The sequence below is a fragment of the Epinephelus moara genome, chromosome 9, assembly GCF_006386435.1.
Source record: "Epinephelus moara isolate mb chromosome 9, YSFRI_EMoa_1.0, whole genome shotgun sequence".
Classification (NCBI taxonomy): domain Eukaryota; kingdom Metazoa; phylum Chordata; class Actinopteri; order Perciformes; family Serranidae; genus Epinephelus; species Epinephelus moara.
In genome coordinates this window covers 5,253,950-5,280,428 of record NC_065514.1, presented here as the reverse complement: position 1 = coordinate 5,280,428, position 26,479 = coordinate 5,253,950, and the positions used below count along the sequence as shown (strand labels likewise).

The 26,479-nt window shown below is 41.2% G+C and overlaps 2 protein-coding genes and 1 long non-coding RNA gene across 3 annotated transcripts; 2 read left to right on the top strand and 1 right to left on the bottom strand.

Annotated features, from left to right (window-relative positions):
• Nucleotides 1-5,835: 5,835 nt before the first annotated feature.
• Nucleotides 5,836-10,449, top strand: crybb1 (crystallin, beta B1). The gene is made up of 6 exons (XM_050052619.1): nucleotides 5,836-5,884; nucleotides 6,220-6,363; nucleotides 7,363-7,481; nucleotides 7,604-7,736; nucleotides 8,294-8,436; nucleotides 10,057-10,449. Exons 2-6 carry the CDS (start codon nucleotides 6,241-6,243, stop codon nucleotides 10,232-10,234), a joined length of 696 nt encoding a protein of 231 aa, XP_049908576.1. The 5' UTR covers nucleotides 5,836-5,884; nucleotides 6,220-6,240; the 3' UTR covers nucleotides 10,235-10,449.
• Nucleotides 10,450-13,673: 3,224 nt separating this feature from the next.
• acads (acyl-CoA dehydrogenase short chain) lies at nucleotides 13,674-22,858 on the top strand. The gene is made up of 10 exons (XM_050052607.1): nucleotides 13,674-13,797; nucleotides 15,984-16,144; nucleotides 16,236-16,385; nucleotides 16,474-16,585; nucleotides 16,769-16,920; nucleotides 17,062-17,232; nucleotides 18,081-18,218; nucleotides 21,417-21,512; nucleotides 21,595-21,651; nucleotides 21,745-22,858. Exons 1-10 carry the CDS (start codon nucleotides 13,770-13,772, stop codon nucleotides 21,895-21,897), a joined length of 1,218 nt encoding a protein of 405 aa, XP_049908564.1. The 5' UTR covers nucleotides 13,674-13,769; the 3' UTR covers nucleotides 21,898-22,858.
• A 193-nt stretch (nucleotides 22,859-23,051) lies between these two features.
• LOC126395283 (uncharacterized) lies at nucleotides 23,052-26,145 on the bottom strand. The gene is made up of 3 exons (XR_007570427.1): nucleotides 25,477-26,145; nucleotides 25,356-25,384; nucleotides 23,052-23,356 (listed from the first exon to the last, which is right to left on the bottom strand). It is a non-coding gene; the product is annotated as an uncharacterized LOC126395283 (long non-coding RNA).
• Between the last annotated feature and the right edge of the window lie 334 nt (nucleotides 26,146-26,479).

Genomic DNA, 26,479 nt, shown 5'->3' with positions numbered 1-26,479 from the left:
TATTCTTTTCAGTAACGTCTATATGTAGTAGGGTTGAGCCGAGTACTTGGATAAAACAAGTATCCGTTATAGATAATCTACTTTTTACGAGTATAAGCCGAGTAAAACATGTCAATATCTGTACTGGTGATGAAGGAAAACTGTATTTAATCTATTACTCTTGTGATCAAAACTGTCTTGAAACTTGATCAGAGATTGTTCTGTAAGTAGTTTTCCAATAAATGATAAACTTCTGATTAATTTCAGGCTTAAAATAACAACTTCTGGTTCGGTCCCACCAATTTCCAGTTCAAGCCACACCCACTTCCGGTTCAAACTCCACCTTATCAAAGTACATTTACAGATACAGATCATTTAGTTGGTTGAACAGATACAGATACAGATAGTGGTGTACTCGCTCATCCATACGCCCAACCCACTTTTGATTTAAACTCCACCCACTCCCGACATAAACCCCGCCCCTTCTGAATACAGATACAGATAATTTAGTTGGTTGAACAATTACAGATACAGATAATGGTGTACTCGCTCATCCCTAGGCCCAACCCACTTTCGATTTAAACTCTACCCACTCCCAACTAGTGTTGCACGGTATACCGGTACTAAAATAGTACCGCGGTACTAGAGTATTCCAAACGGTACTATACTGCATTTGGAAAATACCGGTACTTTGAAACTGATTCAATTCATTAATTTAGTTAATTTATTTTACTCATTTATGCACGCAAACGCCTTTCTTGTTCCTATTGGAGCACAGATTGCGCAAGTGGTGTGTATGACAACACCTGTATCAACATTCGCAGCTGGCGCACGTGAAAAAAGACAAAAGAAAGTCTGCCTCACAAAGGGAGACAACACGAGACAACACAAACTTGGTGGAACATTTGAGTTACCGAACCATGATTTTTTTTGGTACCGTTACATCCCTACTATTTATTGTTCTAAAGGTTTGTATCCAAAAGGACTTTTCCTTAGGAAAAGTACCGAAAAGGTATCGAAAAGTATCGAAATTCATATTGGTATTGGTACCGAAACAAAGATTTTGGTATCGTGACAAACCCACCCATTCTAAATACAGATACGGATCATTTAGTTAGTTGAACAGATACAGATAATGGTGTACTCGCTCATCCCTAGGCCCAACCCACTTTCGATTTAAACTCCACCCACTCCCAACACAAACCCCGCCCATTCCGAATACAGATACAGATCATTTAGTTGGTTGAACAGACACAGATACAGATAATGGTGTACTCGCACATTCCTAATAAGTAAAATATAACATTCATTCTGTTGCTTTGCATCTTTTTTCGTGCAGGGGTGTCTTCTTTTGGCCTACTTCTGGATATGTTTCAGCTTTATTGCACAGTTTGAAACATTTTAGAAAAGTATTTAAAAAGTCTGCAAATGTAATAAGTTACATTACCTTGATGAAGTAATTTAAATGGTTACATTACCTATTACATTTTTACAGGATAACTATTGATATCTGACCTATATATGCTACCTTATTCCACCACTGCACCTAACTGAAACTATGAAACTATGAAACAATGCCAGCATATTCTCTTGGTGACTCGGCTGGACCAAAACAATTTCCTCCCTGAAAGAAGTCATTGATATGTTGCTCGTTCTGTTGGATTTATTGTGAGTCAGCGTCGTATCGGAAGCAACCAAAAGAGAGCGGAGATCAATACCACGGCGTATTAATTAGCTCTGTTAGCTGAGGGTACAGTTAAATTGATAGAAGAAGGAAAAGGTCACAGGGTCAGCAAAAATGTATAGGTGTCTATTTGCTGGTGGCATGAATGTGAACACATAACACCGCATGTTAAAAGAAAGACTGTAATTTAAGTCACAAATCAGATTCAATCACCTAAAACGTCAGATTTTATGTCTCAAAAACATCAATTTGGAGAGGGGGTGTAATCAAAAGAGTAATGCCTCCTAAAAAACTGAAAGGATGGGTTGATTGTAAAAGTCATAGGGTGCCAAAAATCAATGTGTTTCTTCCATTTGGGAGTATTAATGCGCACTGTAGATTTTATGTAAGGAGATGAAAGGTCACGGGGTCGATAGGTCTGACTGGTGTCTTCGTCTTTGGATCACATTCACTGCTGCTTCAGTCACTGCACTGGCTCCCTGTATCTTTTAGAAGTTATTTAAATATGTTTTTACTTGTTTGTAAAGCTTTAAATGACCTTGCACCTCCATACATCAGACATTTTCTTTCACTTTATGTTCCAGCCAGATCAATAAGGTCCTCTACTGCTTTACTTTCCGAGTGCTTTCTGTTTTGATGCCCCTAAACTGTGGATCTCACTGCCTCAGGATATTTGAAAAGCAAGCTCTCTCTGTATGTTTAAAAGTAAATTAAAATTACCTATTTCTTTAAATCTGGCCTTTAATTTGGAGTAATATTGCAGTCTTAGTTTTGTTTCAATTATTGGTTTTTACTTCATTTCATCTTTGCTGTTTATTTTATTCTACAGGCTTTTATTTTTCATTTTTAAAAATATTTTTATTGTTTTATTGTTGTCATTTTGTATCAAGTTTATTTATATAGCCCATAGTCGACCAAAGTGCTGTACAAATTAACAGAATGACACACAAATATATCGCAATAAAACATGTACACAAATATGAAACAGAATAACACCAAAACATATACGTTTTAAGACGTAAGTCAATGGAGGGAATTGTATGAAAGATGCTTTCTAAATAAAGTTCACTTGCAAAAAGAATTTAGTTTAAAAATTCAGCAAATACCTGAGTTTTGTTAGTGTACCACGATAATACTTTACTTTTACTAGTAAAAACATATTACTGATAATAATTTGTAATTTTCTTTACAGTCAATAAATCCCATGACACAACCAAACAGTCAATGTAATTACTATCAAATATTATGTGCTAATCAAAGCCTGATATATCGTCTTCTTCTGTGCCTCGGAGCTCCATTGTTGTCCCAAAACTATTAAAAACACATCAGTGAGCCACATTGTTGCATTGGGTGATATCTTCTGTCATCACCATGAACACACACACACTGTAGTTTATTATGATTCAATCCCACATACACCGTCCTGCGGCCACAAATACTCACTTAATTAATCCACCGCTGGAAATAGTGCCAAACAAATACACTGACAGTGAGCAGCTGTTTTTTGTTGGTTTTAGTCTTTTTATTGGAGTCATTGATGAAAACAAAAATTTGGAATATTGGCAGCCTTTAACAAAGACATTTTAAATGTTTTTAAAAATAAAACACCTGTAACAAAAAATATTACTGTAAATAAAATTATCTAAAATTGGCAAAATTTGGATTGAAATCTGGCACCAGGGGTGTAAATATAGACAGTGCAGACATATATATATATTATCATTAATAATAATAATAATAATAATCAATTTAAAAACACAGACACATTTACTATATATGTCCCCCAAAAGACCAACCCATCTGTGTCATGGTTTTATTTTCATTCATTTATTTATCTTTTTTAAATAGTCAGTAGCTATCTAAAACAGAATTAAATACTTACTTAAGCTATAAAATCTTATGTATTCAATTAAGCGATTAATTACTGACTAATACTAATTTTTTTACTAATTTTGTTTTACTAATTATTTTATATATATTTTATTTATTTTTTTACTTTTTTTTTTTACTAATTAATAATTTTTTTTTTTTAAATGATTAATTTCTAACTTTCTTTCTTTCTCACGTCTCTATTTGTGTCAAGACAATACATGCATGATAGTGTGCACTGGGGCCATCGTAACTTTACCTTACACACTGTCTGGATCCATTTTGTCTGATCGACCTGAAAGAATAAATGATTACACCAGTAGTTTTTGAAGGTCTGCCAAAAGACAGTATTAAGATTTATGACACAGAATCCAACAGGATCCACACAGATTACACCGCTGGATTAGTTCACACCTAATCTGCACATATCAAACACAGTTTAATCCCGCTTCATAGTGGAGATAATCACAACTGAGGTGACATAATCCAGACATAATCCGGGGTGTAATCCAAAAATCATCACCAACAACAACCTTTATTTCACCTCTAAAGCGCAGCGAGGAGAGATCCTCGATTACAACACTGCTGTTATATTGTTTTAAACTCAAACAGTGCATCAATATATTTATGGGTGTAGATATAAAGGGAATGTATGCAACTTTGAGTGAAAAATCTTACATTTATGAATGAAAAGTTTAGCTAATAAACAATTAAACTCATCAATGTTCACTTCAGTACACTCTGGTTTCATGGTTTAATGTTGCTAATGTTACTTTAGGTAGCTGTGACTGTGTTTGTCTCTAGTTGTGCTACAGTTACACTACAATTTAGCATTTAAACGTCATGTTAGGCCAAATAAGCTTGTTTTAAAGGAACATTTTGAATTTCAGGAAAAGATTGATACCACTCATGTGTCTGTATGTTAGCTGAGAGGCAATTAGCCTAGCTTAGCATGAAGACCGGAAGTGGGAGGTCAATGTTACAAACACATCTGTTGTGAATTTATTGTCACATTAGCAACCAAGTTAATGATCTTGCAGTATGGTTAGATCATAAAGCGTTTAAATTAATTCTTTATTGGATTAAATTATGTTCATTCCTGATAATAAAATGTTAGAGTACAGTGAGAGGCTCAGAATGATGTAGCATCTTCCCAGCTGGCTAGCTTGTTAGTGGTTAGCTCCCTAACTACAGTTGTTTTTCCAACTAGCCTTGTGTCACATCACCAAGCCTCTAGCTCTATTGCACTTTCAGTAGTGCTGGAGTTGCTAGGTTTATTTTAGCTAGCTGTTTCCCCCAGCTTCCAGTCTTTATGCTAAGCTAGCCGCAGTAACGTTTCAGATGAAAGTACGATTTAAGATCTTTGTTTCCAGAGAGTATGTTGTATGTCTGTGTTCCCCTGTAGGTGATAGACAAGTTAAAATAAACGTAAGACACTTTCACGTTTTGTTCTACAACATAAAATATGTCAGTTAATACCCCATTTGTGAATTCTGAAGCGTCTATGTGTTCTGAAAAAATGTAGCTGCTGATAAGTGGCTAAATGAGACCACAGCGACTGTAGCGTATTTTTGATTATAGCCTAATGTTAACTTTTTAAGTCTCTTCAAAAATGGTAAAAGTGGTGTTTATTTGTGAGGATATTCTTGTAAAAGCAAAAGTGTGTAAAAGGAACCAGGGCAACGCTAACTTCCACGTCCTACAGAAAATGTCGTCCCTGCAGCACTCTATACGCATATTTCCCAAAGTGAAAAACAATTTCGTTCCAGGGGATAAGCTGCTAAGTCTCATATGAATCACACCCTTGTTGTGTATTCTGTTCAGTGTGACATATGCAGTATAAACAAGACAAGATTTTACTGTCGCAGAAAGCTGAACAGGTGTGTTTACTGCCTGTTTCCTGTTTTATTTTCTTGCCTGTTATGTTTCAGATGAAAGTCCGATTTAAGATCTTTGTTTCCAGAGAGTATGTTGTACGTCTGTGTTCCCCTGTAGGTGACAGAGAGAAGGGATTACCTCTTTGTGCCCTCTGAACCTTTGCATTCCTCCTCTCTACATGCGACTATAGCTTACAGCCCTACCACGGCAACACATGGGAGAAAATGCCTCGGTCAGGGGTTTCCTTTGATAGTAAAATGCTTACAGGCAGGCCAGAGGGGCCGGCGGCGTTTCCAGGCTATGCGATGACCCGGTGGCTTTGGCTCGGGCCAACTGTGATGACGAGAGGCTTTCTATTGTGCTGTGAGCCTCTACGTTTGGCCTTTGCCAGAGTATAAAAGCTCGGGTCGAGCGTTGAAGGCACCAGCACGAGCCAGCCTCCCACACACGGCACTGCAAGCTATACTTACGCAGGTAAGGACACACAGACACAGACACACCAGAGCATCCATCATAGTGCAGGGGGGGACAACCACACACATCCAGAGCCAGGGCCCACTCCCTGCCCACACACCCGGGCAAACCACCCTCAGCCTGGGGGGGAAAGGCCCCAACAGAAGCCCAAATGAGCCTCCCACATGAACAGCAAATCCCTCAAACACACCTACCTACCTACCACCCCTCTGACAACGTTAACACCGCCACACTGAACCTCCACGTCTCCTTCCCTCTCTGCTCTGCAGCCCTGTCACTTCCATTTACACCTCTATTTCTGTTCATCCCCTTGTCTTCCCCCATCTCTCACCCAGACTCTCCTGAAGCCCCTCACCATGTCTCAGACTGCCAAGTCCGCCTCCAGCCAGGGCACCGATGCCAAGGACAAGGGAGCCCCAGCTCCCGCTGCCTCCAGCAAGGCCACCAAGACCGGAGAGCCTGGCATGGGATCCTACAGAGTGAGTCAACCGCTTTCCTACAGAGTCGGTTTTATTTAAAGGGCCAGTTCACCCAAATGACAAAGAAAAACATCCTGTCCTATCCGGCAGATGGGTTTGGTTTTATTTGCACATGTTTTTGAAGCAGAAGTGGTAAAAGTAGTGAAAACTGAGTGATGCGCACTGCTGTTGAGTTTGCTTTGAGCACTACAAGTATTTTAGTCACCTCCTGGTCTGTGTGATTTAAATGAAATGACCCTTTGTAGTCGGCATTTCAAACAGGTTTTTGATTCACATTGCATGTATCAAAAGTATAGTACCCACTGAAGAGGGTTATATTATTTCAAGTTTTTATTATTGGTGCACAATGTTGGGAAGGTTACTTCTGAAATGTAATAGTTTACAGATCGATTACTTTTCAATGACTTTTCTAGCAAATGTTTTAATTTGGTTAATGAAGCTGAAAAATCCCAAAAACATAAATTATGTCAGAGCTGCAGCATTTTCTCAGCTAGTAAACAACCTTTACACTGTACAGTCATGTCAGAGCACTTTTCTGATTTCAGAAGGAAAATATTTTTGAATTTCCAGCATTGAAAGGCGTTCTTATCCAACAACATGGCTGGTCGCAGGCACAACAAATGCAGGTTGCCTCAAGCAATGCACATTGATTTGATTGGCAGATGAGAGGCGGTGCAAATTCAAACAAGACAACCAATCAAAAGCCTTTTACAAAGATAATATTTAAAGAATATTGTTTTGTAACTATCATTCAATTACATATTCATTCTCAGTAACTGTAAAAATACTTGGTTAAAAACACTGATCACTGATGCCAATTTAGAGTTGAGAGACCTGAGGTCATTCTTGGAAAAGTTTAAAGAGAATATTTAAAAGTCTATGCAGCTGAGATAATTTTAGGTTTATATTATTACCCTTGAAATCTAAGAAGCAGCTGCAGGGACACGTGAAGTGTTTGATGCCCGCGGTGTAACTTGTGCTTGTGTCATCTCTCTGCAGATCATGTTGTTCGACCAGGAGAACTTCCAGGGCAGGATGATCGAGGTCCAGAATGAGTGTATGAACGTGTGTGACCGTGGCATGGATAGAGTGCGTAGTATCATTGTGGAGTGCGGCCCGTAAGTGGACACACAACCTCTGTGTATTCATATATTTCACTGTTATCTCTCCTCTAATTCCTCTCTCCTGTCCTCTCTAACCCCTTGTGCCCCACCTGCGCCCGGCGGACCCCCTTCTCCAGCTTTGTTGCCTTTGAGCAGACTAACTTCCGTGGGGAGATGTTCATCCTGGAGAAGGGAGAGTATCCTCGCTGGGATACCTGGAGCAACTCCTACCGCAGCGACTGCCTCATGTCCCTCAGGCCCATCCGCATGGTAGAGTGAAAAAACACTGGATACATTAGCTTAAATACGTGGAGGCATAAGGGAAATGCTACCTTTAGCTAATGAGAGATACCCTGTGGTGGAAGGCGTGACATTTAGTAGGAATAATTACACAAAACAAGCAGTGTAATGACACCATGAAGCTTAAATGCTTATTAAACACCACAAATCTAAATTGTTAGGTGGAGATGGAGAAAACCAAGGCAGCAACATGCAATTATTTTTCATTACCGGTTATTTTCTAGATCTAAAAATATAATAGAATAGTAAAAATTTGTCTCAGAGCCAAAGGTGATATATTTAAATGTCTGGTTTTGACCGACAAACAGATTAGACCAGACTATCATTAAAGGCCATTAGGATTCATCATCTGGATGCAGCTAAAGTCTTTCATGGCAATTCATCCAACAGATGCCGACATGTTTCACTGTGGATCACACACAGGCCAACAGCGCCACCCTCAGAGCTGCAGCGTGATTACAAAAATACAACTCATTCACATGCAGTCGATGCAACGTGAAGTCTAACTCTTAATTTCCTCCCTACAGGACAGCATGGAGCACAAGATCTGCCTGTATGAGCTCTCCGACTTCAAGGGCAACAAGATGGAGATCCAGGAGGATGATGTGCCCACCCTCTGGGCGCATGGCTTCTGTGACAGAGTGGGCAGCGTGAGGGTCCCCGGAGGAGCGTGAGTAGACACAAACAGGATGAATGAATGAATTCAGAAGCAGTGCAAGTGTTTTTTTAAATTGCGTGACAATGAGAAAAGACTTTTTCATGCAGCCTGAGAGTAAATGCATTTGCTCATTTTCCATATATAACTCAAGTGGAGGCTTTGTGCTGCAGATATTGTTCTGGGCATAGCTTCAGAGGAAGCTGCGGGCTTCCAGAGTTCCACTACAATGTAGTTGTTCATAAAAAGTAGGATGGCATGTCATCACAAGGAAAGCTTGTAAATTCTGACTGCGTGGTGTTTTGTTTGGAGACATATGTGTATTTTTAGACAGGAATTTTCCTTCACACTTTTTATGACTTCCAAGTATCACAGCAAAATGCACAAGTGTTCCACCACAAGATTCCAGAACAGCTTTAGAACTTACTGTCATAGATTCTCCAAATGTGTGGACCTCTGTTGGAGGAGTGAACACCATAATTCCAAGAGATGTTTTCTCATTTGGTGTTTGGATGATTGTGGCAGTACACTGCCACCTAGAGGAGCCATAAAATCTAAAGATCCACTACTCAAGACATCATTGACAACCACTAGAACCTCTTACAGGACCCCCAGAATCTCACTTGAACATCTTAAAGAGTCATAGAACCTCCTCAGTGACAACTAGAATTTCTTAAAAGACCCATACAACATTTTCAACGACCTTTAGAACCTCCTAAAATGCCACTAGGAATTGATCCATTGCAACTAGAATCTCTTAAATGACCCCCAGAACATCTAAAAGGACCCAATGATGACAAAACCTCTTAAAGGACGTCAAGACTCTAGAACTTCCTAATGCACTTCTAGAGTATCATCACTGACCACTAAACCTCCTGGGATTCTTGACCCTCCGAAGGACCACTATAACCTCTTTAAGGACCCCTTTGATCTTATCAGTGGCAACTAGGGCCTCTCAAAACATCACTCGAGCCTCCTCCATGACCACTAGAACCACTTTAGGGACCCCTAGAATCTCATTATCGAAAACTAGAACCTTTTGAAAGACCTGTAGAACCTCCTAAATGACTGGACTTCTTGAACTTTGAACTACAATTCCTCAGTGACCTCTAGAACCTTATCCGTTACCACTAGAATCTCTTGCAGTACCCCAGGAACCTTCCTAATGTGAACTAGAGTTTCTCGAATGAACCCTAGAACCTCCAAAAGGACCATCCCAACCACCCCAATGACAATAGAACCTCTTAGAGGACTTTTTGGGCCTCCTACAGGATGACTAGAACTTCTCAATGGACCTCTAGAACCTCCTCAATGGTCATGAAACCAGCTGGACGTCTTGAACCTCCTGAAGAACTACTAATACTAGAATCTCATCAATGATAACTACAAAAACTTACAAGACCACAAGAACCAAATCAATAATCACGAAACCACGTGGACCCTTGGAACCTCCTCAGTGATCACTAGAACCACTTCAGGGACTCCTAGAACCTCCACAATAACAACTAGAACCTCCTAAAGGACCTCTAGTCTCCAGAAACCCTACAATAATACAATATTATGAGAATGAACTATGAGAATAAAGTAATACTGACACTCAGCATTAATCCTCCACCCTCTTCATGTCTCCCTCAGGTGGGTGGGTTACCAGTACCCTGGATACAGAGGCTACCAGTACCTGTTTGAGTGCGGTGACTACAGACACTACAACGACTTCTGCGCCTTCCAGCCCCAGATCCAGTCCATGCGTCGTATCAGGGACATGCAGTTCCACCAGAGAGGATGCTTCACCTTCACCTCCGCCAGCAAGTGAATGACGCCCGCTGGCCGTCTGGTGCTGTCGTAGCCATGCAGCCCTCTCAGCTTTTTATTTCTCCAAACAATCCCCCTTTTTCTCCAATCCTTTCCTTAATTTCCACCATCATCGCTCCATCCCAAAGGAAAGACAGAATGAGAGCAAACACACGGGACAACATTCACTGACTTTTTATGGTGCTAAAAAATAAACATGTTGTGAAAAACCTGAAACCTCCCTGGCTGGATTACCTTTATTCTTTCTACTGAAAAGTCACTCTAATGTTTGGATAGTGGTCCTGTATGAGTTAATGGTGTGTAGGTGGTTTGTTGTGACCTTAAAGTTAAAGGTTTTTACTTCTCATTTTCTTTGGTATGACAAAATTATTATTGTGGCTTATTATTTTTAACCTAAAAGTAATTACACATTAACCTATTTAAAAAAAAACCTATATTTACAGTATTTTTGTGTAGGGTTATCAGTTTGAGAATATTATATGGCACATAGTCAGTACAGTATTACAGACTCAGTTGAAGTAAATAAGAATAGTTTGTGGATATCACACATGGCCCATTTTTTAAATTAAAGCTACAGCAACATATGGTATATACATTTCTAATGCCAGGTAATTAAATTAAGGCATTGCACATAAAAACATTAAGCATAGAGAGTAGGAAAATATAAATATATAAAAGGAGAAAAAATAAAAAACATAGATGTACATTTGAGTAATTAATAATAAGTTTCAAAGTCTTTGCTGCTTTCCTATTCTGTAACCAAGCATTGGACAGTGGTGCAAGAAGTACTGAGATCTTTTACTTACTGTCCTACCTTACCTTCCTCAGTGACCACTAGAACCTGTTTAAGAACCCCTACACCTTCCTCGATGACCACTATACATCCTCTGTGACAACTAGAACCTCTTTAAAGACCACTACTACCTCCTATATGACCACTATGCCTCCCCTGTGACCACTAGAACCTCTTCAAGAACCCCTGGACCTTCCTTAGTGACTATACATCCTCTGTGACCACTAGCACTTCTTTAAGGACCCTAGAACCTCCACAAAGACCACTATACATCCTCAGTGACCACTAGAACCTCTTTAAGAACCCCTCAAATTTCCTCAACAACTACTAGAAGTCCTATGTGACCACTAGAACCTCTTTAAGAACCCCTAGGCCTTCCTCAATGACCACTATACCTCTTCTGTGACCACTAGAACCTATTTTAAGAACCCCTAAAACCTCCTAAGTGACCACTGCAAATGTTCAGTGCCCACTAGAACCTTTTAAGGACCCTAGAACCTCCCCAATGACCACTACGCATCCCCAGTGACCACCAGCGTCTTTAAGGATACTAGAACCTCTTCATTGATCCTTATATATCCTCAATGATCATTAGAACCTTTTTAAGGACCAAAGAACATCCCCAAAATTGGTAAAAGTACCAATATAGCAATGAGAAAAAGTACTCAAGTTATATATTTCATAGTAGTTATACCAAAAAGAAACAGAGGGTGGTGCAGTAACTTCACTAAGAGTAATGTTCCTTGTACATTTGTAGGTTCCTTTGTAACTTATAAAATCGTCAAAACGTTATTTAAGGATGATATTATGCATTAGAGCGTTAACAGCATTCGTGATTTCATCAACAATCTTTTGGCTGACAGAGAAATTCATTAGGAGACATAAAATAACTGGCTGAAAGAGAACATACCTGACATACATTTGGCGAGGTAACGTCACGTCATGTTAATTTGGGACAGATGCTGCCTTCAATGGTCCTCGGAAATTCCACCATCCATGCTCGAGAGTTGTGTAATAATTCAGTTGCATTGCTGTTAGAACATAAAGAAAACTGACTCTAACCACAAAAAAATGAGCAACCTCACTTTAAACGTGTGGCTAATGTCTGACTTCAATATTCTGAATCCATTAATATTTGAAGTTACAAAGCTAACACTGATAATTATTTTGAGAGGATGACAACACTTGGACAATACTTCCCATAGGGACACCAAAACCTTTGCAGTAAGAACTAGAACCTCCTCAACAGAAACCGCCTTGAGGACCACTATAGTGTCCTAAGTGATTACTAGAGCATCTTTAAGGACATTTGGAACCTCCTAAAGGACTCTTAGAACCTACTCAGAGGTCCCAGAACCTCTTAAGGGACTTCTAGATTTTTAAGACTTCATAATAACCTCTAAACCTATTCAGTTACCCTTAGAACGCTTCAAATATTGCCACTAGAGCCTTCTAAGAGACCTCTGGGATCTCCTCAGTGACCTCTAGAATCTCCTCAATTACCACTAAACTTCCTGAGTGACTACGAAAGCCCCTAAAGGACCCTTTAGAATGATGACCACCATACGTCCTCAGTGACCACTAGAACCTCTTCAACAACATCTAGAACCTCCTTAATGACCACTATATGCCCTCTGTGACCACTAGAACCTGTTAAGGGACCCCTACTAACTCCTCAATGGCCACTATGTGTCCTCAGCAACCTCTAGAACCTCTTCAAGAACTCCTAGAACCTTAACAAGGTCCACTTTAGATCCTCTGTGACAACTAGAATCTCTTTAAGAACCCCTAGTGCCTCCTCACTGACCACTTTATGTCCTCAGGGACCACTAGAACCTCTTTAAGAGCGCCTAGACCTCCCTCCATGACCACCAAATGTTCTCCATGACCACTAGAACCTCTTTAAGAACTCCTTCAACCCCCTCAGGGACGATTATACATCTTCAGTGACCACTAGAACCTTTTTAAGGACCCAGAACCTCCTCACTGACCACCCTATGTCCTCAGCGGCCACTTGAACCTCTTTGACATTCTCTAGACCTCCCTGCTCCCTCAATGACAACTATACATCATCTGTGACCATTAGAGCCTCTTTGAAAACCCATAGAACCTCCTAAGTGACCACTACACATCCTCAGTGACCACTAGAACTCCTTTACGGACCATTAGTACCTCTTCAACGACCACTATACCTTCTTTGTGACCACTAGAACCTCTTTAGACCTTCCTCAATTACAACTATACATCTTCAGCAACCACTAGAACCTTTTAAGGACCCCTAGTACCTCCTTATTGACCAATATACATCCTAAGATTTGATGACCCTTAGAACCTACTTAATGATCACTACATCCTCTGTGACCACCAGAGCCTTTCTTTAGGACCCATAGAACCTCCTCAATGACCACTATATGTCCTCAGTGACCACTAGAACCTCTTCAGTGTCCACTAGCATCACCTCAGTGACTACCTCTTGGACTTCAAGAACATTTGAGAATGTTGATTTGAATAGTATATGAGAAATACCACAATAACATTATCAACTCGTATATTTGACAATAAAACACTAGAGTGTCACAATATTGAAATATGCCACTGGAGCACACATTTTGCCATTAGTTGCTCGCAGTCCTCACTAACCCTAATAATTCCGACAGCACGTGAAGGCAGCAATATGCTTGATAACAGTTGAGTTAAACTGTGATTGTGCTCAGACTGTACCTGGAGCCGAGAGGAAGGAGCCATGGCTGCACTGTTCAAAGCAAGGAGAGGTGAGTGCATCAACAGAAAAAAATTACGATGACAAACATGACTTTGACGTGAACACACAGTGCTAGCAGTGCTGTTAGCTTCGTGTAGATAGATGCTGGAAAGCAATAGCAAACCTGGTTAGCTTAGCATGCTACGTAACCAGTACACACACTGGGGAAACTGTCACATTGGTTTAATTAACATTATAACTGATAACTTGTTGGTGAAAATATGAATGTTTGCCAGCTTCGGTTACTGACATTAGTAATTAAACTAAGTAGCTAAATGGTTAACATGTTGATAGCAGTTAGCTAGCTCACCGGCTAAATAAGGTTATATGTTAGCCTAGCTGGCTAGCTCCGATCAATGAGTTAAATAACAGGTACCGAATAGATTTAATTTAGCTTAGTTAATGTTATAGAATAGTTAAACATATGTTTTTGTTTCTTTGGCAGGTTTTAAAACTGTCAGGCTGAGATGAAGGTGACTGATGAAGAAGATAACCTTTCACCTAAATAACGTATAGCTAACCAGTGCTGGTGCTGCCTTCAAAGACTTCAGAAAAATACAGTAAACGCAGATTTAAGAGAATAAAATGACATTTTATTTTAACAATAGTGGAAGAAGTATTCAGATCATGTACTTAAGTAAAAGCACTAACACCACACTGTAAAATACTACAGATAAAAGTCCTGCAATCAAAACATTACTGAAGTTAAAGCATGTGTTAGCATCAAAATATTAATATTTGAATTAACTTTATTTGTAAAGCACTTTTCAAAATGAGGACACAAAGTGCTTTATGTGGTTGAACTCGGATTTAAAACGGATCAAGGCAAATTAAATGAGACATTTTTAAGATACACAAAAAGAAAAACAATTGCAATATTTTATACAACTAAAGATCCGGAGGTCAGATTACCTGCTGTGTAGAGGTATAGGGACACACATATAAAACCAACATTTGTCCAATTTTCATGCTACAGAAGAGAGCTATAAAAATTGTAACTCGTTCAAGACGCTTTATTTATTTGCTTACATGCTTTAAAATTTTGTGATCTGATTCAAACAATTAAAATAATACAAAAATAAAAGAATACACACTCACATCTTCCATCAAAGTAACATAATCTTAACATCTCATACACTTCACCTCAGACTTCCTGCTCCATTAATGTGCCAGTTAGCATTCAGTATCACATAATTGGTAATATATCAGTCTTGTGTATTTTTATGACACTCCCTTTTTCCACTGTCCTCACAGACGGTCAAATGTGACCCTGTCATGACAGATCAAATCTGACCGTTGACTCTGTGAATCATTGCACCCGTAACGATGTCATGTGTCACTTCTGGCTGGCCGTGGGCGTCTCTGCAGCTGCAGCTGGGTCTCACCACTCAGACCAGTTCATCAAAGGTCAAAATCACCTGAGATCAAACTGATTAACGGATGAACTGAACAGATCTGATGACAGCTGACACACAGTACTGTGTGCACTGTATTCAGTAATGCTTGGAGATTTCTCGCTGCAGTTTTATGCTGCATCAAAAGAGAGTAGTGGACGAATGAGGCAATCTTTGTCTATTTCTTAGCTCAATTAGAACGGAAACTCCTTTGCCTCGTCTCCCCTCAAATTTATTAAAAAATAACCAGTTTTAGTGCATAATTTATGTTCACAAATGGTAAATAAAGACCAGTGACAGCTAAGTGAGAGGTGTCAATGTTGACAGCCAAGTGAAGAAAAGCACTTGACATCATTTGAACTGATGCCAAATATAGACTGAATCTTGCTAGACAACAAAGAGGAAAGAGAATTTTTTAGGCTGGCGGTGTGAGACGTCTGGCATCAGTCTCTGTCTGAGAACAGGTTCACGCATCTTGTATTTCCTTTAAGATTTTTTATTTTTTTGGAAAGCTCTATGAACGTGCACCTTAGTGTTCACCATCGTCACCTCCTGAGGGAAGAGCAAACAATACAATATTTGTTCAATGTTTTGTCACTCTGTGGGTCAGGGGTTACTGTTGAAGTGTTGACCTGATGATGGTAAATTCATCCTCTGGAGAGCCTGAATGCCATCACAATCCATCCAATACTTGTTGAGATATTTCAGTCCGGACCAAAGTGGTGGACCGACTGCAGGAAGCCTGACTAAATATGGACGACTCCGATCTGCAGTATTGAACTCTTGTTTTTCTGTCCCGCAGCTCTTGGCTTGTGTCTCACTGGTTGTCGAAGTCTGACTCAGCTAGCAGAGTTACCAGACACTCATCAGCTTCTCAGACAGACCTGCAGAGACTTCGCAGACAGAGAGCTGATCCCCATCGCTGGCAAATTAGACAAGGAACATGCCTACCCTGCCAAACAGGTACACACACACACACACAGCTGCACATAGTGATGCTGCAGCTCCCTCTCAGCTTTACCGATGTGCGTTTCAACTGTCACTGCTCCTCCAGATTGAGGAGTTGGGGGCGCTGGGGGTGATGGCCATGGAGGTCCCAGAGGAGCTGGGTGGAGCCGGGATGGACTATCTGGCGTACAGTTTGGCTGTGGAGGAAATCAGCAGAGGCTGCGCCAGCACTGGAGTCGTGGTGTCCGTTAATAACGTGAGTGGAGTCTGTCACATGAAATAAATTATATAAGTGGTGTGATATTGTGTCAGAGCAGGTGTTCATCGACCTGTTCTGCTCTCAGTCTCTCTACATCGGCCCGATACTGAAGAACGGCACAGAAGAACAGAAGAAGCAGTGGATCACACCGTTCACCACGGGAGAGAAGGTGGGCTGCTTCGCCCTCAGTGAGCCAGGTAAACATAACTCAGGACTTGACCGCAAAGAATTGAGACCTACTTGTGACTTGCAAAACCGTGACTTGGTCTCACCTCTAAAGGCTGTGCATATGTTTTTAACAGAAAACAATTTTTACATTTAAACCTGGTTTAAATCCACATCTGCTACTTTAAAAATAGTGATTTTAATTTGACCTCCAGGTAATGGCAGCGACGCTGGTGCAGCCTCCACGATCGCTCGTCAGGAGGGAGACGAGTGGGTGCTGAACGGAACCAAAGCGTGGATCACCAACAGCTGGGACGCCTCTGCCACCATCGTGTTCGCCACCACAGACAAGAAACTCAAACACAAGGCATGACGTGGCTCAGTTTACCGACAGAGATAAAGAGTGAATTGTTCTATTGAGCAATACGAGTGTAACAATGTTGATCCTCCCTCACCTTTGTGCTTTTTTCCCCCTCTAACATGACGTTTATATCTTCCGTGTCCGCAGGGTATCAGTGCCTTCCTCATCCCCATGCCACACCCGGGGCTCTCTCTGGGGAAGAAGGAAGACAAGCTGGGCATCAGAGCCTCGTCCACTGCTAACATCATCCTGGAGGACTGCAGGGTGCCACTGGGCAACATGCTGGGCCCACGTGGAGCTGGATTCAAGATTGCAATGGTACATTTAAAGCACTGTTAATGCCCTCTGTTCATGCTGTAATGGTATCAGTTGTAAGCAGTTTTTCACTGCATGAGTAAAAGAGGCATGGGGCGTGTGAAACACATCAACTGCATGAGTCTTAGGGTCAAAGTGTAAGAGTTGGCCGTCGTGCCAAACATGTTTTCTGTACCACATTACGTGCACCAGTTCAAATTTCCTGAAGCTTCCTGAATATCGACTCCACTTCTCAACACACCCATCCATGTGACACCGAGTAGTTTCAGTTAGGCTCTTCTTCCTGTTCAACAACCACAGGAATATTAAACCCGTTTCCTCAATAGAAAACACATCCGTAAAGTAATACTGGTGCCAAGATGGAGTTCTGTCATTGTGTAAGATTTGCTGAAGGTGAAGTATGTTTAACAGGACAACTTTATCTTGCAAACATCATTCTAGAGTAAAAATGCAAACAGCTCTGAGATGAATGTGTTGCTGCAGGAATTAAAGTTTTAAGGTATTCCTGCAGCATCGCATCCATTGTACACGTAGGGCAACATCCTCAAGAATCTCCTAGAGAAAATGCTGATTTCTTGGCTGTGTGTAGAGTTTAAAATCTTCTTGTTACATACACACAAGACTTTAGATACAAAGAGTATCACTGTGACAGCAGAGTGGTGGCCTCCGTATATTTAAAGCACATCGTTTCCATCCTGACGCCAGATGGCCTCTGAAAGTCCAAACAAGTCTGACTCGACAGTTGAAAAACATAAAAACTGCTCTCACCACAGAGCATGTCCTCTCTCAACCATCTCTCACACTGTCTGGTTTCCTGAGTCGTAAACGTACTTTTTATCTGTGTCACACAGCAAACCCTGGACAGCGGACGGATCGGCATCGCAGCTCAGGCTCTCGGTATCGCTCAGGCATCTCTGGACTGTGCCGCAGACTACGCACTCAAACGCACCGCGTTTGGATCACCCATCGGCAAGCTGCAGGCCATACAGGTAACAGGAGACCTGTCAGCAGTCAGATGTGACTCTGTACACTACAGGAAACTATGGTTTATTACAACTTGGGTTTTTTCTGGGAACACCATGACGTCGCTAGAAATGCAACAAATGTGATCAGACAGGTTGTAGACAAACAGTTGGGTGAGTGGTGAGGGGACACACCTGAAAGGTTTGTAATCAACAGGATAGCTGTTTGGTAATCTAGGTTTGAGTCTGGTTTGGGGGATAAAGTTTACTTTTCACATTTGTCTTCTCTTCCAGGTAAGTTCATTTGAATCTCGGGCTTATATAAAACCTGTCTGACTGCATGTTTGTTTTCCCGCTGGCCTTTTTTTTTTTTGCTTTGCTGAATCTGTCCAGGGTACACCCTAGACAGGTCGCCAGACTATCACAGGGCTGACACGATATTTCCAGTTAGATATTGGCAAAATATTTCATGTAAGCCTTAAGTATCATACTTAAAGGGATAGTTCGACATTTTGGCAAATTCGCCTATTGCCGTAATCCCTATAGTCATATGAGTAGGTACATTACCTTTAATTGTCAGTGCGTGCTGTTCTGAGATCGGTGGGGCAGAGCTGCCTGCTGAAATGGAGGTGAACGGTACAGATCCCTCTCTCCCTCAAAACTAATCAAATACACCATCAAATGACTCCAAAACGCTCTGGTGGACAACTTGTAGCTTACACATTCACCACGCTATGAAATAATAATGTAATATTACGAGACAGAGTTGTTTTGAAGCCAAATGCAGAGCCGGAACTACATTCCAGACATACAGTACTTGCTGGGCGGAGTGATTTCAAACAGTGTATGTTTAGTGCAGTTACTCCCGTCATCAAAACAACAAGTTTGTGGAGAAGAAGCCAGAATATACAGAGGAAGAGTTACAGGTTTTGGAAGAAGAGAGAGCAAGAAGAGAGGCTGAGGCTACCGAGCAACCAGGGGCTGAGGGGGGACCCAGAGCCGGTGGTGTAAATGTGGGGCTTACTGGCCACTTTATTAGGTACACCTGTGCAATATAAATATAGAGTACACCTCAAAATAATTACCGGAACACGGGGAGAACATGCTAACTCCACACTCATAAATCACCACAACTCCTGAAGGAACAACAACATAAAATGTTCCCTAGCAGTCTGTTTATTCCCAACAATGAGAAGTAATGCCAGTCACTTCACTATATGCTCTGGGCAGCACTTATCCATAACATAACCACAACAACATATTTAGTTGAGCAAAATACACAACGATCACTTACCACGTCTGCTTGTTTAGTGATGCCGACAGATGGTGTGACAGTATCTTTGAAGAAAACCGCTTGAACCATTCCTGAGCTTCTGCGCTCCGTCCTTTCAGCGTAGTCCTCCAGTAAAAAATGGCAGGAGCACACAAACATTTTTCGGACCATTTCCACAGGCGTGTTGGGGTTGATGTCCAGCACAAATAGCCATTGTTTCATCCTGTCCGTATTACTGGTTGGAACTACGTGAACTTCACTTTGCTCCATGTCTTCAGCTTGTTACTGCAACCTTTTACAATGCATGTGTGAACCATGATTTAAAACAGCGCTCTGTAAACTTTCCTCAAACCTTCTGGTGTGTCCAGCTGACGATACCGCAAATGGCTACAAGCAATAACAACGGCACTGTCTCAGCTGCGCACTGTGTCATTCCGCCCAGTGGTTTACTCAAGAAAGTAGTAGTATTTGCTTCATGTGTCGTAATGTTACTTAATTATACATTATTATTTCATAGCGTGGGGAATGTGCAAGCCATGTGTTGTCAACAAGAGCGTTTTGGAGTCATTTGATTAGTTTTGAGGGAGAGAGGGACCTGTACCGTTCACCTCCATTTCAGCGGGCAGCTCTGTCCCACTGATCTCAGAACAACACGCACTGACAATTAAAGGTAATGTACCTACTCATATGACTATAGGGATTACGGCAATAGGCGAATTTGCCAAAATGTTGAACTATCCCTTTAAGGAGCAAACTTAAGGGGGATTTATACTTGTGCGGCAGACCCTATGCTGTAGCCCACGCACGCTGACTATGCCGTTGTGAGCATTTATACTTGTGCAGTGGTGTGTCTGTGTCACTCTGCAGTTAGACCTCCAAAACACACATTAAACACACATTAAACACACATTAAACATGGCTTAATAGACACAGTTTCAAACACAAGTACACAAATCAGCTTCACTATAACTCGCAGCATTCACAGACAAACACTTGTCTTTATCTGGACACATTTCCCCCACAAATACAACATGCTAACGTTATTAGCACAAGCCTATGGCATTTTACATTGTATAAATAGCCTAGCGACTAGCAGAGTTTTCCTCTGCTCATATGAAGCCAGGATAAATCACACACAAGACTTAAAATGCAATTTTGTGGAGGCGTTATTGTCTTCACAATTTATTGTTTCTTATCTGTGAAATTAAAGTAAATAAAAGTTTTGTTTCCACTGAGGGAAATGGTTTCAGCTTACAGAGACAGACAGGAGGTCTGCGTCACTGTGACATGTAGTTACATTTCTGGGGAGGTGCACATCAGGCTATGTCATAAGGTATGGCATATGTGCTCTAAATCCCGCATAAAGGTGCTTTGTGCAACTGGACACAGCTATTTTTAAACTCAAGGGAGACTACAGTGATTAAGTATCTCCATTAAGTTCGGGGACTCAAAGAGAATGATTAAAAATTGAGGTATCCAGACTTTGAGGCCTGAAGCTATGAAAATGCTGGATCCTACATTCCCCATAATGCAACTCACGAGAAAGTCTGCACTGCAAACCTGAAGTGTGAGTTTGAAATATGCAGCAAATGCAGCACACAGCAATTTTTGGAGTTTAAGGCCTAAAATTCAGGATATTTTGTTTTAATCCAATTTTTATTGGTCACCTAATGCTGTACTTACTCTCTGGAGTACCCTTGAAGTTTATAAAATGTCAGGGTATAATTTAAAATGTTCATCACAGTTTCCCAGAGCTCAAGGTGATGTCTTTAAATGCCTTTTTTTGTCTGAAATGAAGAGGTATTTAATTTACGACATAAAAAAAGAAAAGCAGAAAAGGCTTCACATTTTAGGAGCTGGAAGTTTTATATTTCTGGTGTTTTTGCTTCATAAATGACTGAAAAATCAACTAACCACTGAGGTACTAATCAGGTATTTTTCTCGTTGTTCAGTTCAAACTGGCCGACATGGCTTTGGCAATAGAGAGCGCACGTCTGCTCACCTGGAAGGCTTCACTTCTTCGAGATTCAAAGAACCCCTTCACCAAGGTACGCAGTCACCTCTGATTGTTAACAGGTTTTACAGTTCTGCAGCATAACACACATTTAAACCTCCTGTGTTTACCTGCAGGAAGCGGCTATGGCCAAACTCGCAGCGTCTGAAGCTGCCACATTCTGCTCACATCAGGTAAGAAAACAACAACAAACAGAACATAAACACACTGAATAAACCCTCATGACAACTTTTTAAATGTGTCTTTGTTTGTGCTTTAAAAATCAGGCGATCCAGGTTCTGGGTGGGATGGGTTACGTGTCCGACATGCCCGCCGAGAGGCACTACCGCGACGCTCGCATTACAGAGATCTACGAGGGCACCAGTGAGATCCAGAGACTGGTTATTGCCGGCCAGTTACTGAAGGAATACCAGTCATAGACAAACTTCTGCCAGTGCCTTTGCTACAGTATGGACATATAATTTCAGATCTGGAGTCAGATAAAAATCAACCGGGACATCACCTCATCCATAAAGATAAAGAAGAGCCAGTACGAGCTGAGGTGCAGCTTTTATTCATTTTGGCAGCAGGTCTTAATGTCGGGGTTAGATCAGAGACGATGATACACAAGTTCAGATGATTTTATGAGTCCATTGCCTCAACTGTAAACGGGTCTCTGCTGCCTTATAAAGAATATCCGTGTGTTTCTGGTTTCAAGGGTCAGTTCACCTACACGTATTTTCACAAAGGAAATAATTCTTGGTGCTCAAAAGCCTAAATCTTACACTTAAAGGAATGTAAGATTTAGGGGGATTTAGTGGCATGTAGTGGTGCTGAAACTTCTCCTGGTTAGGATTCCTTCAGTGTTCAGGAGGTTTTTAATGTGAGCCGAATCATCCTCAGAGGTCTCTTCTTTTCTAAAACTGACAAATAGACCCAAGTTTAATCCCGATGATATCAAGAATGAGTCTCCACTCTGAGATTCGGTTGAACTGACTCTTTAAGATCATGAGAGGTTTTAACCAGCAGAGGGCGACAGCATGCCTTCATGTTTCTTAGACCCACTTCTTCCTCACACACATTCATGGATCACATGAAACACTGCAAATGCATCACACGTGTTTTCAGAATGTACACACTGACTAAAGTTTTAGTAATTTAATGTTCTGGATGGCAGTTAGAGTTTATACTTGAATGATCGTAGCGTATAAAGTCTGTTGGCCTGAACGTTGAAGCAGTTTGGGTTTAAATCTGCAAGAGGCTGTGTTTAATAGAAAGCTTTGTGTTGGGTGTTTTCACAGACCTCTGTGCCTCAATGATGTGTACATATTTTATTGTAATTTATTGTGTGCAGATGACGATTACAATACAACGACAGGACTTGTCACAGAGAAATTATGGATTCTATTTCAACATTAAAAAAAATAAAGAAAACCTGGTGTGTTTCATGAAGGATCTGAGCTTATTTAAGTTATCCATCCATCCATTGTCATTAGTTTGTCAGGGCCAGGTGAGGGGGGGGCAGCAGGTTGAGCAAGGTATTCCAGACGTCCCTCCTCTCAGCAGAGCTTTCCAGCTTCTCCTGGAGGATCCCGGGGTGTTTCCTGGTCAGATTAGATATATAATCCCTCCTGCATGTTCTGGGTCTGACCCCTTTTGACTCCAAGAGGCAGCAGTGCTACTCCCAGCTCTCTGTGGATGTCCGAGCTCCTCACCCTAAGGGAATTTATAGTTCTGCGTTGAATCCCCGCCGTACCTGTGGCGTAGGATCTGCCTCACGATAAATCCAATAGCACAAGGCCTACGCCTTTGTGAGCATTTATACTTGTGCGGTGGTGTGTCTGTGTCACTCTGCAGTTACACCTCCAAAATAGTCTGCAGTTGGGTTTCTTTGAAGTGCTAGTTGATTCAAAACACACATTAAACACACACAAGTACACAAATCAGCTTCACTATAACTCGCAGCATTCACAGACAAACACTTTTCTTTGTCTGAACACATTTTCTCCACAAATACAACATGCTAATGTTATTAGCACAAGCCTATGGCATTTTACATTGTATAAATTAGCTTAGTGGCTAGCTTACATTTCTTCTACTCATATGAAGCCAGGGACAACAGCAACATTTAACAAAGGTAACGTTACAAAGTTCAGCTCCATTACAACTCACAAGGTTCACTGACAAAACAACTGTCTTATACTAAACACGTTTTCCAAACAAATACAACATGCTAACGTTATTAGCACAAGCCTATGGCGTTTTACATTGTATCGATTAGCCTAGCGCAGGGGTAGGCAACCTGTGGCTCTGGAGCCACATGTGGCTCTTTAGCCCCTTTCCAGTGGCTCCTTGAGCCTTTGAGAAAAGAAGTCTATGGAAATTCATTCTATGAATCCGAATGTTGCTGAACCTCGATAGCAATTACAATTACAATTTATTTATTTAAGGTAGGGACAGTACATATTAATAAACATAGTACAGTAGTACATGTAAATATGCCAGATTGTAGCCCACGGCTAATTTCCATCTGTTGTCCCTAGGCAGGTTGTTGTTACTTTAGTAACATAAAAACAAAATGCATAAATAGCACAGGAGATACCGGAGAAACAGTACAAATATACACATAGTAAGTAAGAAACAGTAGGAAACATTCAAATACATCAGGGGTGACTGAGGAACTAGATCAGGAGTGACCATAGAAAAAGAGGATGAAAATTGAAATGTCCTTGTATTGCACATTTCATTATATATATTGCACATAGCCCTATTATATTGCACCAACCCAGCAGTGGCTGGTTAGCTATGGATGCCAAATCCAAAAAAGTAAATTGAATAAAATAGAGAATGTAGTAGTGCGCGGACAGATTTGTTTGCTCTCACTGCCAGCTCTGCAAAATCTAAGTACCAGATAATTATTATTAATAGTGCCCTGCACAGTGGCCACCTTGTGGTAAAACATACCAGCAAATGCTTATTTAGACCATAAGTATACGCTAATTTAGACTTAATAGGCTATTTCCCTTAATTATAAGGCTCAAACATGTTTTGCGGCTCCACACAGATTTTTCAAATTATTTTTGGTCAAAAATGGCTCTTTTAATGGCAAAGGTTGCAGACCCCTGTTCTAGCGGCTAGTGGAGAGTTCCTCTGCTCATATGAAGCCAGGATAAATCACACACAAGACTTAAAATATTAGTTTTGTGGAGGAGGTCTGCGTCACCTTGATGTGTAGTTACATTTCTGGGGAGGTGCACGTCAGGCTAGGGCGTAGGCTCTACGCCGACGCAGTGCCTATGCTGTAGGTTCGGCGTTGATTCGACGCAGAAGTATAAATCTCGCATTATGGTACAGAGGAGTTAGTGACTCCTCACTTCTCTTAACTGGCCAGAAGGGGCCTCAAATGTTGTGGAAATCATCCTCGCTAAAATGACTGATTGACCGTAGCAGACAACAAGGGAATTTAAATATTTGGTGGATGATTCGTAATTATATATAGTGAAATTATTGATGAACCAAATAAATAAATAAGCAAGTGTGATTGAAAACACGACAAGAGTCCAAAGACGAATCAGGTATGTGTAACACCCAAATTCACGTTTATATATCTACAGGTGAACTTCACTAACAAAGCCAACAGTCAGTGTGGGTCAAAATGCCACAACAGGCTTTTAAATTAAATTCAGGCTCCCTATCAGCAACATTATAAAAGCTATTAAAAGTTAGAGCGCCTTGCTGCAGGAGGTGTGGAGCACAAATCTATAGGTCAGTACACTGGAGCTATACCATCTGTGTATAACCAAAACTACACAGAAAATAAACCCCTTTTACCAACAGAAAAACACCCAAACTTCTACCAGTGACACACCAAACCTTATATTGTATCTGCACAACTCACCAGGTGAACTCCCACTGCACCAGCTGCTCCTGTAATATAAAATAAACAGTTATCAGCACTTTGCTTGTGAATTGAGCACAATACATTTTAATCTTCATCTCCAGTCTTTTAACACACTCACACAGCCATCGGGAGCAATTTGAGGTTCACTATCTTGCTGAGGGATATTTCAACATGCAGACTGGAGGAGGCGGGGATCGAACCGCTCATCTTCCGATTAATGGACGTCCCGCTGTACCTCCTGACCCACAGCCTGGCTCATCGTGTCCGCCTGCTACAATGTGTTTTCATATTGTAATAGAAAACTGAAAAAGAGACATTCACGAGGACAGCTAGGTCATTTCTTCCTGCTTGAAGACAGCCGTTGTCACTACAGCCACAGATGCTTTCGGCCGGAAGTCGCCAGTTAACGGAGTCGCAGGTAAATCCGAGACAGCGGTCCTGTTAAAGCCTCTCGCTTTCATTTGTCCTGAAAACTGTAGGGAAACCTTTGTGTTTCTGAGCGTCGTGGACAGTTTCCGGTTGATGTTTTCCTCGCCCCGTCTCTGGAGAAGTGAAATTGTTTCGTCGTTGAACCAAACTACTCCTCGTCCACCGGTCGTGCTGTCGTTACCTGTCGCCATAGTTCCGTTGTGTGTGTGTGTGTGTTTTTTTAAGCGTCCCGCTGACGTAGCGTGTGGTTTGTCTACGGCAAGCCTGGGTGGCTAAAATGCAGTGGCAAAAGGCAAAGCGGCCCCGGATGGCTTTGGGTTTACAATGCGCAGGTTAAACGAGCCGCACTCAGACCATTATTGACTCATGCTCGTGACAGAGGGGTTCGCACATGCGCAAAACAGACCGCTGATGGGGGCGGGGCGTAGTGACGTCACACAGAATCTATCAATTTTTCCTTTGTGACATCACAGAACAAATTTCCAAAGTTAGTAAGTAGGACTGAGTCTCCATAATGTTTTGTGATCTAACTGCGTGTTAGTTCGCATCTCCTCCACACCGGCGCACGGACACACGACCGACATTTCATCGCGACTAGGTTAAGTAGTATTCAAAATGGAGAACGTCACCCATCCTGACGCAATTAGGATTGCGGACCTGCGACAGCAACTTGATGCCTCCAGAAAAAACGA

What these genes read in the sequence shown, in the direction of transcription:
- crybb1 (XM_050052619.1), top strand. Translation starts at nt 6,241, where the DNA reads ATGTCTCAGACTGCCAAGTCCGCCTCCAGCCAGGGCACCGATGCCAAG. An exon ending in ATCATTGTGGAGTGCGGCCC is followed by an intron (nt 7,482 to 7,603) that starts GTAAGTGGACAC and finishes CCCCTTCTCCAG; the next exon opens with CTTTGTTGCCTTTGAGCAGA. An exon ending in CCCTCAGGCCCATCCGCATG is followed by an intron (nt 7,737 to 8,293) that starts GTAGAGTGAAAA and finishes TCCTCCCTACAG; the next exon opens with GACAGCATGGAGCACAAGAT.
- acads (XM_050052607.1), top strand. Translation starts at nt 13,770, where the DNA reads ATGGCTGCACTGTTCAAAGCAAGGAGAG. An exon ending in ATGCCTACCCTGCCAAACAG is followed by an intron (nt 16,145 to 16,235) that starts GTACACACACAC and finishes CTGCTCCTCCAG; the next exon opens with ATTGAGGAGTTGGGGGCGCT. An exon ending in TCGTGGTGTCCGTTAATAAC is followed by an intron (nt 16,386 to 16,473) that starts GTGAGTGGAGTC and finishes TTCTGCTCTCAG; the next exon opens with TCTCTCTACATCGGCCCGAT.